The 12,345-nt window shown below is 35.7% G+C and overlaps 2 protein-coding genes across 2 annotated transcripts; one reads left to right on the forward strand and one right to left on the reverse strand.

Annotated features, from left to right (window-relative positions):
• The first annotated feature begins 1,004 nt into the window (after nucleotides 1–1,004).
• Nucleotides 1,005–7,085, forward strand: LOC105169417 (leucine-rich repeat receptor protein kinase HPCA1). Its single transcript, XM_011089809.3, has 19 exons — nucleotides 1,005–1,573; nucleotides 1,960–2,080; nucleotides 2,168–2,239; nucleotides 2,409–2,483; nucleotides 2,568–2,639; nucleotides 2,835–2,996; nucleotides 3,091–3,165; nucleotides 3,276–3,347; nucleotides 3,430–3,501; nucleotides 3,615–3,683; nucleotides 3,770–3,844; nucleotides 3,927–3,998; nucleotides 4,116–4,250; nucleotides 4,392–4,870; nucleotides 4,967–5,125; nucleotides 5,205–5,341; nucleotides 5,436–5,655; nucleotides 6,011–6,246; nucleotides 6,421–7,085. The coding sequence occupies exons 1-19, from the start codon at nucleotides 1,489–1,491 to the stop codon at nucleotides 6,892–6,894; spliced, it is 2,862 nt and encodes a 953-aa protein (XP_011088111.3). The 5' UTR covers nucleotides 1,005–1,488; the 3' UTR covers nucleotides 6,895–7,085.
• Nucleotides 7,086–7,147: 62 nt separating this feature from the next.
• On the reverse strand, nucleotides 7,148–9,373 carry LOC105169030 (putative methyltransferase At1g29790). The gene has a single exon (XM_011089288.3). It carries the CDS (start codon nucleotides 8,793–8,795, stop codon nucleotides 7,446–7,448), a length of 1,350 nt encoding a protein of 449 aa, XP_011087590.1. The 5' UTR covers nucleotides 8,796–9,373; the 3' UTR covers nucleotides 7,148–7,445.
• Between the last annotated feature and the right edge of the window lie 2,972 nt (nucleotides 9,374–12,345).

Below are 12,345 nucleotides of genomic sequence, written 5' to 3' on the forward strand. Positions count from 1 at the left end.
TAATATAACATATAACATAGAGCGTTCAGAATTTAAATTTTTGGAACAAATTCACATAGAGGCGCGGTTTTAATTTAAGTTTCTATTAATTAAATTAATAAATCATTGGCGAATAATAATTTACGGTTGCTATATTTCTAATTTAGGCCCAACTGCATATATTATAATTTTTTATGACATATCACTTCATTGATTGTAATAACTCATAATCATTTTGAATTAAATCACCCTATATTCATTAATAAAATATCACCAAACCATTACATATAAATTCTTCACCACTAGATAGGAAAAATTACAAGCAACAGCTATGTGATGTTACAAATGAACCTTTTTATAAAAAAATAATAACAATTTATCCTATATTTTTTAAAGTATAATAACTTACCTTCCTATATTTTTAAAATGAAGCAATTTACCTCATTAGACAGAGTAGTAAATTGCTTCATTTTAAAAAATATAAGGGAGTAAATTGCTATAATTTTTTTCATAAGAGAATAATTTGCTCATTTTCAATATCACAAGATAAATTGCTATTCACCATCACTAAATATGTACATTATGTATCTTCTCAGTTTTTTTATATATTATATCAACAAAATAATCTAAATATGATTTGATATTTAAATACTTTTTATCCCTATCAAAAAAAAAAAAAAAAAATATCATATGTATTCTTCAAACTGAATAAAATCACTAACGAAACAAATCCTTGTTCTTAGGTAAACGTTTACCCATACATGAAATCAAAACACACACACACACACTGAAATTTAGATATTAGCACGTCTTGACCTGAGTGCTGTTATAATAACTCGGTCTTTCACCCACTGCCATTTATATATTTCTTCCAAGCCTTAAAGGCGTGTGGTGCTTAACTTTTATAATGCGCTTATCAGTCAACTTGTGTGGAATATTTCCTCAGAAAATGACCCAAGAATTGGATTTCTTGAAAGAACCTTTAATGGGATTGAAAGGTCTTATTAATGTAATCATGTACATGAGTTGAAGTTTCATACTAAATCAGCATTTGTGCTGAGCAAATTCTATTTTTATTCTGCATGTTGTCTCAAATATTACAAGCCTGCCAAAACTGGCTGCCTTTTATGACAGGTTGAAGGAGATGAATGTTTGGCTAAGAAGGAGGAAAATGATAGGGGCCCCTGTTTTGTTCAAATTCTTGAACATGGAATAAACAATGTAACCTTATCTAGGAAGTTCAAATGTAGCATCATGGTGTGAACAAATAGAATATGTTTTCTTAGACATTTTCAGCAATCTTTGTTAAATCAAGTGGTAATTGGTAAGATATTTGATAATGAGTTGGTGGGGAGAAAGGTATTATTTGCATTCAACTCTCTGGATAGCTGGAGACAAGTCAATGTTGTGAAGCAGGTGCCATCTTGAAGGTTTCTCCTCCTGAGGCTATACACATCGTTCGAGCTTTTGAACTCTACTGTTTATAGGATTATGGTTGTCTGTTGAGTAATGATGAGTTGGAGAATTCATCTGTCTCTGCTGGTTGTTTTGGTCCAAGTTTCAGTTCTTGCAGCATGGACAGATCCATATGACTGTAAGTTTGCTGATTCTTGCTCCAAGGTGGTCTCTTCCTTACTGCCGATCTTTACTACGTATGATAGTAATGACCAGCAGTTCTAGATATTCAATTATTTTCTGAATTACTGTTTGGTTTCAAGTTTTCGACATGATAGCTTGATAAAGTGGTTGAAATTAGAAGCTATGCAGTTTCTCAAGAAATTCATGCATCAATGTGCTGTCTTTCTAATAATTTATGCTGGTATTTCTGTGTGGCTCTCAAAATAAGATATTCCGACAGTAGTGGAGTCTGAAATAAATTTTGCTAGTGTTTGAGTAGTTCTAACCACAAATTTTGTAGTCAGCCGGCTCATGATGTAACCCTATTGTAAATTAAAAGAAACTATTTTATCTGATACACAGTTGCTGCGTTGCGATCTCTGAAAGACATATGGGATAATGTTCCACCAAACTGGTCAGGGGCTGATCCTTGCGGAGATGGTTGGAGTGGGATTAGCTGCATTAACAACCGCGTTGTGTCCATGTAAGTACTTTTGCTAGTATTCACAGTACTTCAAGAAAACAAACTATGATATCATTTTATCGTTAACGCTTTCATGTCAAATTTCAGCACATTAGCGAGCATCAATTTGAGCGGTCAGCTATCTTCAGACATTGCAAAACTAGCTGAGTTGCAGACCCTGTAGGTTTTCTATTCTCCTGTCAAAATTTTATTGCTGCATGGAGGAAGGTGTCCTGTTTTGCGAAGTTGGTTATTATATCTGTTTTAGAGAGGGCTCGGTGCCTATCAGTTTGTTTGCAACTTTCCTCTATTGCGATATTAGTTCTTGATAATTAGCTTATCTGTACAGGGATCTATCATATAACGAAGGTATGACAGGACCTCTTCCATCGGCAATTGGAAATTTTCCGAAGCTAACAAGCCTGTAAGAAATCTTGCAACATTTTAATGAACCAGTTGACGCAAATCATAAACATATTCTAAGGAATTCTCCCTACTTGCATAGCAGAATTCTTGTTGGTTGTGGATTTTCTGGTCAGATACCCCCTTCAATAGGATCTCTACAACAGCTGGTATACCTGTAAGAACCCCGGTGTTCCATCTTTCATGCTTAATGTTTAAACATTAGTCTTACCCATGCAAGAATACATGACAGTTTAATAGCATTGTAGTAGCACGACTGCAAACGCTAATGCTTTGAGTTTTGGAAGTTACACTCTTCTAATCGTAATCTTTTGGCATTGCAAGTCTAATGATCTTATTCTTTCCGGTAAAGGTCGCTTAATTCAAACAAGTTCGTCGGAGAGATACCACCTACCATTGGTAACTTGTCGAATCTTTATTGGCTGGATTTAGCCGATAATAAGCTCAGTGGAAAGATCCCTGTCTCTGATGGAAGTACACCTGGTCTTGATATGCTTGTCAAAACAAAGCACTTGTATGCATACTCTTTTTTCACGTTAACATCGACTTGCTTTTATGAGTTTGATATGGTTAATGCTGTATTAACTCATCCTGCTAATCTTATGCAGCCATTTTGGAAATAATCAGTTGTCTGGTGAAATACCTCCCAACCTCTTCAGCTCAAAATTGACTCTTATACACTTGTAAGTACCTCTAAATATGTTTAAACTGAATGATATGGAAAATCCATTACTTCAACTGAGAACGCATACCAAATTGTTTAGCTTTGTCTTAATAATGTTTGTTTGAGTAGACTTCTTGAAAACAATCAGCTGACTGGAAGCATCCCTAGCACACTTGGGTTCGTGCAGACTCTGGAGGTTGTGTAAGTAACATTATCCCGTTTACTGCATCAACATTTTTCGGGCTTCAGAGAATGTGCATGAAAAGTATTTCATTTAGTGCAGGCGGCTTGACAGGAACTCTTTAATTGGACCAGTTCCACGAAACCTCAATAACCTCACCTCCGTCCAGGAGCTGTAAGTAGAGAATAAACGAGTAATTCAGTGCTTTATTTCTACGCCTGTCTATCGACTGTTACATCCAGCACCTACTTTGTGAGTAAAACACACATCTGATCGAACATTTTCAGGTTCTTGGCAAATAACAGGTTGGCTGGACCTTTGCCAAACCTAACTGGCATGAATTCCCTCAACTATGTGTAGGTGACATAGACTTTAGTATAATGAAGAAGTTTATTCAGCATAGACAGTGAGTAATAATATACTGTTAACTAAAATTTTGCAGGGATTTGAGCAATAATTCATTTGCTGCAACGGAAATTCCACCATGGTTTTCATCTTTGCAGTCCTTGACTTCACTGTATGTCACTGTATGAATGTGTGCCTAAAGAGGAGCTGTTTTTTATGTTATTTATAACCTGATATTACCTCTGAACTTGCAGGATAATGGAGAACACACACATTCAGGGGCAACTTCCAGTTGCTTTGTTTAGCCTTTTCCAGTTGCAAACTGTGTAAGTGAACTTTATTTCTTTTGACGGCATGTACGGAAACCCATTCTAGACAAGCTCACAACCCCACCTGGTTCTAGTTTCTTTATTTTCATTCCTTCCTGTTAACTCTGCGATCAGTGCATTGAAGAACAATCGGATCAACGGTACCTTGAATATTGGCTCCAACTACAGTAACCAACTGCAGCTGATTGATTTACAAAACAACTCCATCCAAGGCTTCACTCTGCAAGCTGGTTACAGTGTTCAAATCATGTAAACACTCACTGCTCTAAATCTTTTTACTTCATTTAGATGAAATGGTGACCTCATTGTCATTGTACTTTTTCATTGTTATAAGTATCGCTGAGACTTCTTTTTCTTGAAACGTCACTTGTTTTTGGTCCATATACACAGCCTTGTAGATAATCCAATATGTAATGGTGGATCAACACAGAGTTTCTGTAGCATTCCTCGGCAGTCTAATTCATCGTACTCGACGCCAGCTGAAAACTGCACGCCTCTTTCCTGCACTTCAAATAAAATTTCCAGCCCAAGCTGCAAATGTGCATATCCCTACACGGGTACACTCTTTTTCCGGGCTCCTTCCTTTTCCAACTACAGAAACTCGAGTATTTTTGCCTCTCTTGAGCAGGCATTGATGGTTACATTCCGGTCTCATAGCATGCCCGTGGATTCTGTTTCTTTGAGTAATCCAACAAAGAACTTAGATGACTACCTTTATGTGACTCTGCAAATATTCCCTTCTGGTCAAGATTACTTCAATCACACAGGAATTTCTGAAATTGGATTTATGCTGAGTAATCAAACCTTCAAGCCACCACCTGCATTTGGACCCTTTTTCTTTATTGGCAACAGCTATCCATACTTTTCAGGTGAACTCTCCTAAGGGCAAATTTGAAAGAAAAAATTTTCGTTTCTTGCTGCCTATTAACTTCTGTTTTCATGTTGACTGTCACGTCATCCTTCAGGTGGGACGGAGAGGTCAAACAAGTCATCCAACACTGGCATTATCATTGGAGCAGCAGTTGGTGGTACGGTCCTTGTTTTGTTGCTACTCCTTGCAGGATTTTACGCTTTCCGCCAGAAGAAAAGAGCTGAAACAGAAGCCAAGAAGAGTGATCCGTTTGGTATGTGTGAGACTCAATCTTAGCCTAACTTCTGTTAAATACCTCAGCAGCCGTGTCACCAACGTATTCATACTTGCAGCATCCTGGGACCCAAACACAAACAGTGGTGGTGTTCCTCAGTTGAAAGGAGCAAGATGTTTCTCATATGAAGAACTTAAGCGAAGCACAAATAACTTTTCAGAAACCAATGAAATAGGAAGCGGTGGCTATGGAAAGGTTAGAATCAGACCATCTATTGGTGTTAGAGATGTTTCTGAGTTATTCAATCGACCTGAGCAGTCTGTAATTGATCTTTGGGTGTGTTTCTCAGGTATACAGAGGAATTCTTTCCAACGGACAACTGGTTGCCATTAAAAGAGCTCAGCAAGGATCCATGCAGGGTGGTCTGGAGTTCAAAACTGAGATTGAGCTCCTCTCAAGGGTTCATCACAAGAATGTTGTCAGTCTAGTAGGCTTTTGTTTCGAGCATGGTGAACAAATGCTGGTGTATGAGTACATTGCGAATGGCACATTGAAGGATAGTCTTTCAGGTACTCCCTCTCCTTCTATACTTATATCTGATAAATAGTCTTTTGTGGTGATCTTAGTACATGTGCAATATGGGAAATCTCTGTCTCACCCGTTAAATTTGGAAGTTACCCTTTGTTTTACAAAGAATTTAGCTGGAAAGAAGAATGTGTGAACTTACAAGCTATATAAAGACCACCTGTCTTCGGGTGTACCTAAACAGAATGGTCCCTTTCTGACAGAATGGGAGGAAGACATACATTCATTTTCAAGTTTATAACTTTAACAGGCAGACTTTGTGAATGGATTATAGTTTGTGATCTCGGTTGTTTGTAATTGCCCCATAGAAATGTCACAAGTTCAGTGATACCTTTTCAGGACGATCAGGAATTAGATTGGATTGGATGAGGAGACTCCGAATAGCTCTTGGAGCAGCCAGAGGGGTGCAATATCTGCATGACCTTGCGAACCCTCCCATCATACACAGAGACATCAAATCAAACAATATCTTGTTGGACGAACGCCTGAATGCTAAAGTAGCCGATTTTGGCCTCTCTAAGCCTCTGGGTGAATCTGAAAGGGGTCATGTTACCACTCAAGTCAAAGGCACAATGGTAAGTATAACTTTAAAGCAATCTCTTGATCTCCACATGTTTTGCCCTTTTCATGTGAAGAATTATGTGTTAGTTCTTGAGGTTTTGCACTAGAAATCTCAAATAACTATAGCAGGAAGCTTTTTCTGATGATTATCAATACTTAGAAATGTCATTCGATTTTTCCAAAATCAGGGATACTTGGATCCTGAATATTACATGACACAGCAACTGACTGAGAAGAGCGACGTATATAGCTTTGGCGTATTGCTACTGGAACTCTTGACTTCAAGAAGTCCTATCGAGAAGGGGAAATACATTGTTAGAGAAGTGAAGCAAGCAATGGATATGACCAAGGATATGTATAACCTTCAGGCCTTTCTCGATCCAATAGTTGCTTCAGGTATGTCGTCAAGAAGTATAGAGAAGTTTGTTGATCTGTCTCTGAGGTGTGTTCAAGAATCAGGCATTAACAGGCCGACAATGAGTGAGGTGGTTAAAGAGATAGAGAGAATCATGGAAATTGCAGGCCTGAATCCTAATGCTGAATCTGCATCAACTTCAGCAACTTATGAAGAGGAAAGCAAAGGTTTGAACCATCCCTACAGTAACGAAAGTATGTTTGCCTACAGTGGGGGTTATCTCCCTCCAAAGTTGGAACCTAAGTAGGGTTGGTTCATGATGAGATGAACTAAGTTGTAAATTTCTATTTGGATCAATGTGTTGAGAATTGGGCATGTTTTGGATGTAAGAGCCTAGGAAAAGAATGCCATGTGAAAAAGAGAAAGACATGTAAACTGCTGTAGTCATTTGATGAGTGAATGATTGTATTTCTTGTGCAAAGAAGTCATTTTTTACTAGGTTTCTTATTCGGTGTATCTGAAATATTGATTTAGCAAAAGACAAGAATATGAAAGAATGATTGATGATCAACTACTAATCAGGTTATCTTGTTTATATAAGTTCTTAGTCAATATTTGCTGTAAATTGAAGAACTAATATGTTTTCAGGTGACAGTGTTCAAGAACAACAAACAAAATTCCATACAATACAAAACAACATGGCTACAGTTTAAAAAATTTGACCTTTCTCAGACCTTTCCAATCCCAGGAAAGCAACGTCTGAAAGCTGATTCCCCTCATTTGACTGTGAGGTCTTTGAACGTGGTTATTTCGGTAGATCACTATGAGCTAGAGAAAGTCAGCAACGAGTTTGATACCTCAAGTCATCGGCTTCTCCAGCACAGCAGAGAAATACCACTCATTCTTATCAATGCCACGGTCCAACTTCATGCCAGTATTCCACCTTAGTCTTCTGAATCCAACACGATCAAACATTGGTACATAAGTAGCATTCAGCTGTGAGCCAAAGCAAAAAAACCTGTCCAGCCAGAACAGTCCCCCAGGCCTCAGCACCCTGTATATATCATACAGAGTGAACTCAAGCATAGCATCAGGGATCCAGTTGCTGAGCACATGCATTGAATGGACGATATCCAAAGTATTCTCAAAAAATGGAAACCTCTGTGAAACGCTAACGTGCATCGGGATCAGCCCCCGTGATGCAATGAAGCTGTTGAAAGGGCCATCAAAGTTCATCGACGTTGTGACAATGGTCACATTCTTCTCCTTCATCCTGGCAGCAAAAGTCCCCGACCCGCCTCCAATATCCAGGCCAATCCGAATGGTTCCTGGTGGCTTCATGGCAAGAACTTGATCAATTCCATAATCCAGCCCGCCATTGTCAAAAAGCCATCTAATCTTCTCCCTTCCTTCTAAGTGAAAGCAATCTTTGCAATCATAGGACCCTGGAGCCTTCCTTCTTTCCACTAGGCATGTGTAGTTCTTGCAGGTGTAAGGGTCCCAAATAAGGCTTGAATCTGGTGGAATAGACCACAGACTCTCCGGCAATGGAGTTGGCTCGACATAATTAGCCGGTGACTTGGGGTGGCACCGCCGTCTAGGAAGCGGCTCACAGCCCTTAAGCATGAGAGTCTGCACAAAAACATCATCAACAGGACACTCTCCTCCAACCTGATATGACATATACTTCCTCAAGTCTTCTTTATGCTTCAAGCAACCCCCTCCAACCGAAGAGTAGACTTCATCCGACCCCATTCTCGGAGTGTATCCTAGTGGAAGCTTGTGAGGGCCAATGGCGAGCTTAGCCTCATCAGATACATCATCAAGAAGATCATTGTAAGTAAACTTTGTGGGGTTAGAGGCTTGATCAATGGCTCCATTGAGGCGGGAGAGTTGAACAACGAGCTCCTCGACTAAAGAGTGAGCTGACCTGAGTTCCTTCTGCAAGTCTGCAATCTGAGAGCGGCTGGCAATGAGTTCGTCTCGTGTCGAATTGAGCTTGAGCAATAGGGTGGTGGAATCAAAAACAGGGGAGGTGGAGAGTTGGGAAAATCTTGAAATGGGATAGTGCATATAAGAGTAAGGCCCTGTGAAGATGTATATGGTGAGAAGGTTGGAAAGTACAATGAGCATTAGTATCTTCAGCTTGTATTTCATTTGATTGTGTTGGCATGAATGCTTTCTGGATATGGACTCTTCACTTCCCATCTCTCTCTCTCTCTCTCTCTCTCTCTCTCTCACACACACACACACACAGAGAGACTTGAAACAAGTTCTGATTTACTTTTAGGACTTGTTTGGATGAAAGGCAGGCCTCATCTGCGAGCAAGAGAAGAGAATATAGAACAAGAATTAGGGAAAGAGTCTTGGAGAGAAGGAAGAAATGACACAGTATGCTGCATGCAGCTTCCACTTTATACGAATCTTGTATAAATTACATCCACACACGCTTTAACATTTGGCATAATTATAAATATACTCTTTTAAAAATCGAATATTACAATCACTAACCCCCAAAAAAAGTGTAAAAGTATTTGAATCCACTTGTACTTTCTCAAAAAGGGAAAAAAAATATAAAATAAAATTTGATGGAACGACAAAAACGCAGCCTAAAAGAGATAATAACATCTTACATTATCCTCGTATAGTTATTTTCACTTTAAATTAGTATTATAGCAGTAAAGTGACTATTGATACTTTATCTGAAGTATGGCCCAAAAGGGCATTTTAATTTTTCATAAAGGGTATTTTTAAAACAACACATCTAAAATTATCGAATTCCCAACAAACGTAGCTACATATAAGATGGAACAAACTTGAATCGGTGTAATTATAATTTTGGTATAAATGTATTAAGAATGGGAGAGTGGATCTAATTTATCCAATTTTATAGACATTTGGTTTGGTATAGGCACTTGTTCACATGTTTGTTTGAGTATGATACAATCTTGTAAGAAGGGGCAATTAATGTGGTAGAGTTGGTAGAGAGAGTGTTAGGCGTGTAGCTCGCCGGTTTGGGCGTTCCAAGTCTGATTATCTTATGCAACTCTCAATCTAGGATCTTGAAATTTTTAGATCCAAATGCCCTTTAATAATGCACCTATCACTTCAACTTGGATTAGCTTTTAACGTATTATTCCTCAGCCCTCTCAAGAATTCAACTCTTTTGACCAAAAATAAATAAACGGAGTAATTTATATCTGATATTATTCTTGAAATTAGGTTTAATTATCAAAATATTTGTCGCCCTTTATAGAATACAAGTACATTTTATGAGATTGTAAGTGTATAAATTAATAATTTTTTTTTAGAAACGAAAGATTACGTAAACACTTCTTATAAGAAGAGTATTTGTAATTAGACATAACCTTACGCGAGATTGATATAATTTATTCAAAATATATGAATTGCAACCATAGACTTTTAGAATATGGAATCCTATATGTGACAATAATCAACGCTATGTGAACTAGGCAACTTTTTGTTTTTGGGCACATGGAGTAATTAAGAAATGTGACAATAATAAGAACATTAATTGTATTTTTATTTTTTAGATTATTTTATTTTCTCGTGATTATAATTTAATAATATTATTCCATTTTCAATAGTTTGACCGTGTAATCGCAGTTTTATTTATTTTTTAATTGCAAATTAATATTTTATATTGAAATAAAGATATTGCTAAGTTTTATACCTATGTGTATATATAAGATGGGCTAAAATGTATTTTATCTTATGTATTTTGTTGAAATAGTTAAAATACTCTCTGTATTTTTAAAATGGCTAAAAACCCTCGAAATTTTGTAAAACTCAACAAAAAGTATCCATTTCGTTAGTAATTAACGGAAGGTGCACTACACGCGCTCATTGTGCGTTTAGGGGTGTTTTTTTAGCTGTTTTTAAACTTATTTTGTTGGTGCTTTTGACTAAAATACTTTTATGGTGTTTATATATTTACATGTTTTGAGAGATTTTTTTTTTGCATTGTCATCTATTTAAAAAATAAAGTATTTTTTAAATATATTTACTTAAAAGTATGAAAGAAAAATATAATTTTTTTAAGTTTTATAATTTAAATTAAAATATTAAATTAACATCAAAGTATAAAATTAATATAGTAAATTCATTTTTCAAATTTAAAATATCTTAATTAATATAAATGTAAATAATTATAAAAGTTATATATATTAATAATTTAAATTATTCTTTAGTTAAAAGCATTTAGATAAATTATATTTAAATTTAAATAATTTTATAATTATTAAAATTGAAATTAAAACTTTCTTTTAATGATATTTAACATAAATTATTTTTAATTATTTAATATAATTTTTTAATTAATTTAAAATTCAAAATTCAAAAATTATCAAAAAAATATAGGGATGGTGGATGCCGCTGTCGCCCAGATTGGAAGCTACGACGAGTCACCCAAATTCGGGGGTTGACTGCATCACCGTCGCTGTCGCCATCGCCCCCTCTTGCAGGTGGGGATGGGGGGTGGAGAGGTCGCGGGGGGATTGGGCGGTGTGAGGTGCCGAGGAGTTGTGGGAGGGAGGTGGACTGTTGAGAGGGCAGCGGGGTTAGGGGATGAGGGTCAATTTTATTTAATTTATTTTTTTAAAAAATAATATTTTTTATAATTTATATTTAAAAGTAGTAAAATATAAACCCTTGATGATTTTTTAAATTTATGATTAAACGGTTAAAATTAATTGATTATAATCAATAAAGAATCAACGATTATTAAAATAAAAAATAATATATATTAAGTAAGGGTATAACAATTATTTTGTATAAATATTAATGCCGTTAGTTATATTTAACGGAGAGGAGCAATTAAATTAGATTTACGAAAACAAAAAGGGAGTTTTAACCTATTTTTAAAATAAAAAAGAATTTTTAGTCAACTTTTAAATTTACAATAAAAATATTTAGATAACCCTAAAGACTATGAGTGAATAGATCAGGGTAGAGTGGTTGGGCGAATTGGGAAAGCTTAATTAATTTATGAGCATCTTTTTGGGTGTTGACAATATTAAATTCAAAGTCTATATATTAAATGAAATTCATTTATTTCCAATACCGCAGTGAAATGTTTGGCAGATCTTTATTATTTGGTAGAGTCTATGATATGATAGAGTACAACAAACTGGTTCATCATATTATTTGAAAAATTAAAAACACCTATTAGAAAGCCGTCTAATAGATACCCTCTTGCTTGTAAGGCTATTTATTAAACGATCGTTAATTTCAAAAGAGTGTTTATAATTTTTTAAATAACTAAATGGTATTTATAATTACGATAAACATCAAGAGACTCAATTGTAATGGGATTTAAATACAATTAACCCTAAAAACTAGTATCATTTGATACAAACGTGTTGGTTTTTAGTTGAATTTGATAGTTCTTCCAATGTTTATTAATATTTATACCAAAACTGTCCTATTCGATATAATTGAGTAATCAATTATTTTTTTTCAGAATAATTATTCTTTAATAATCAAATCCCACATTGTCTGCAAAAAATTGACCTGCTGCCAGCCCGGTCGATAAAGCTCCCAGTTTTTTTATTCTTATCTATTTGAATGCATACATATATTTTCAAAGTACAATTACAAAATTGGTCTACTAAAATAAATTCATATGTATTGAGCTAATAATTTTAGTTCTATAAACTTCGATTTAATAACAATTTTAATGCTTTTGGTCAAAATTGGCTGAAAATTAGTTGTTCAAATTGGGAATTAGGCCTAAATA

Source organism: Sesamum indicum, linkage group LG8 (genome assembly GCF_026168435.1).
Source record: "Sesamum indicum cultivar Baizhima isolate 11 linkage group LG8, ASM2616843v1, whole genome shotgun sequence".
NCBI lineage: Eukaryota > Viridiplantae > Streptophyta > Magnoliopsida > Lamiales > Pedaliaceae > Sesamum > Sesamum indicum.

What these genes read in the sequence shown, in the direction of transcription:
- LOC105169417 (XM_011089809.3), top strand. Translation starts at nt 1,489, where the DNA reads ATGATGAGTTGGAGAATTCATCTGTCTCTGCTGGTTGTTTTGGTCCAA. An exon ending in ATGGACAGATCCATATGACT is followed by an intron (nt 1,574 to 1,959) that starts GTAAGTTTGCTG and finishes TCTGATACACAG; the next exon opens with TTGCTGCGTTGCGATCTCTG. An exon ending in ATGAATTCCCTCAACTATGT is followed by an intron (nt 3,684 to 3,769) that starts GTAGGTGACATA and finishes AAAATTTTGCAG; the next exon opens with GGATTTGAGCAATAATTCAT.
- LOC105169030 (XM_011089288.3), bottom strand. Translation starts at nt 8,795, where the DNA reads ATGGGAAGTGAAGAGTCCATATCCAGAAAGCATTCATGCCAACACAAT.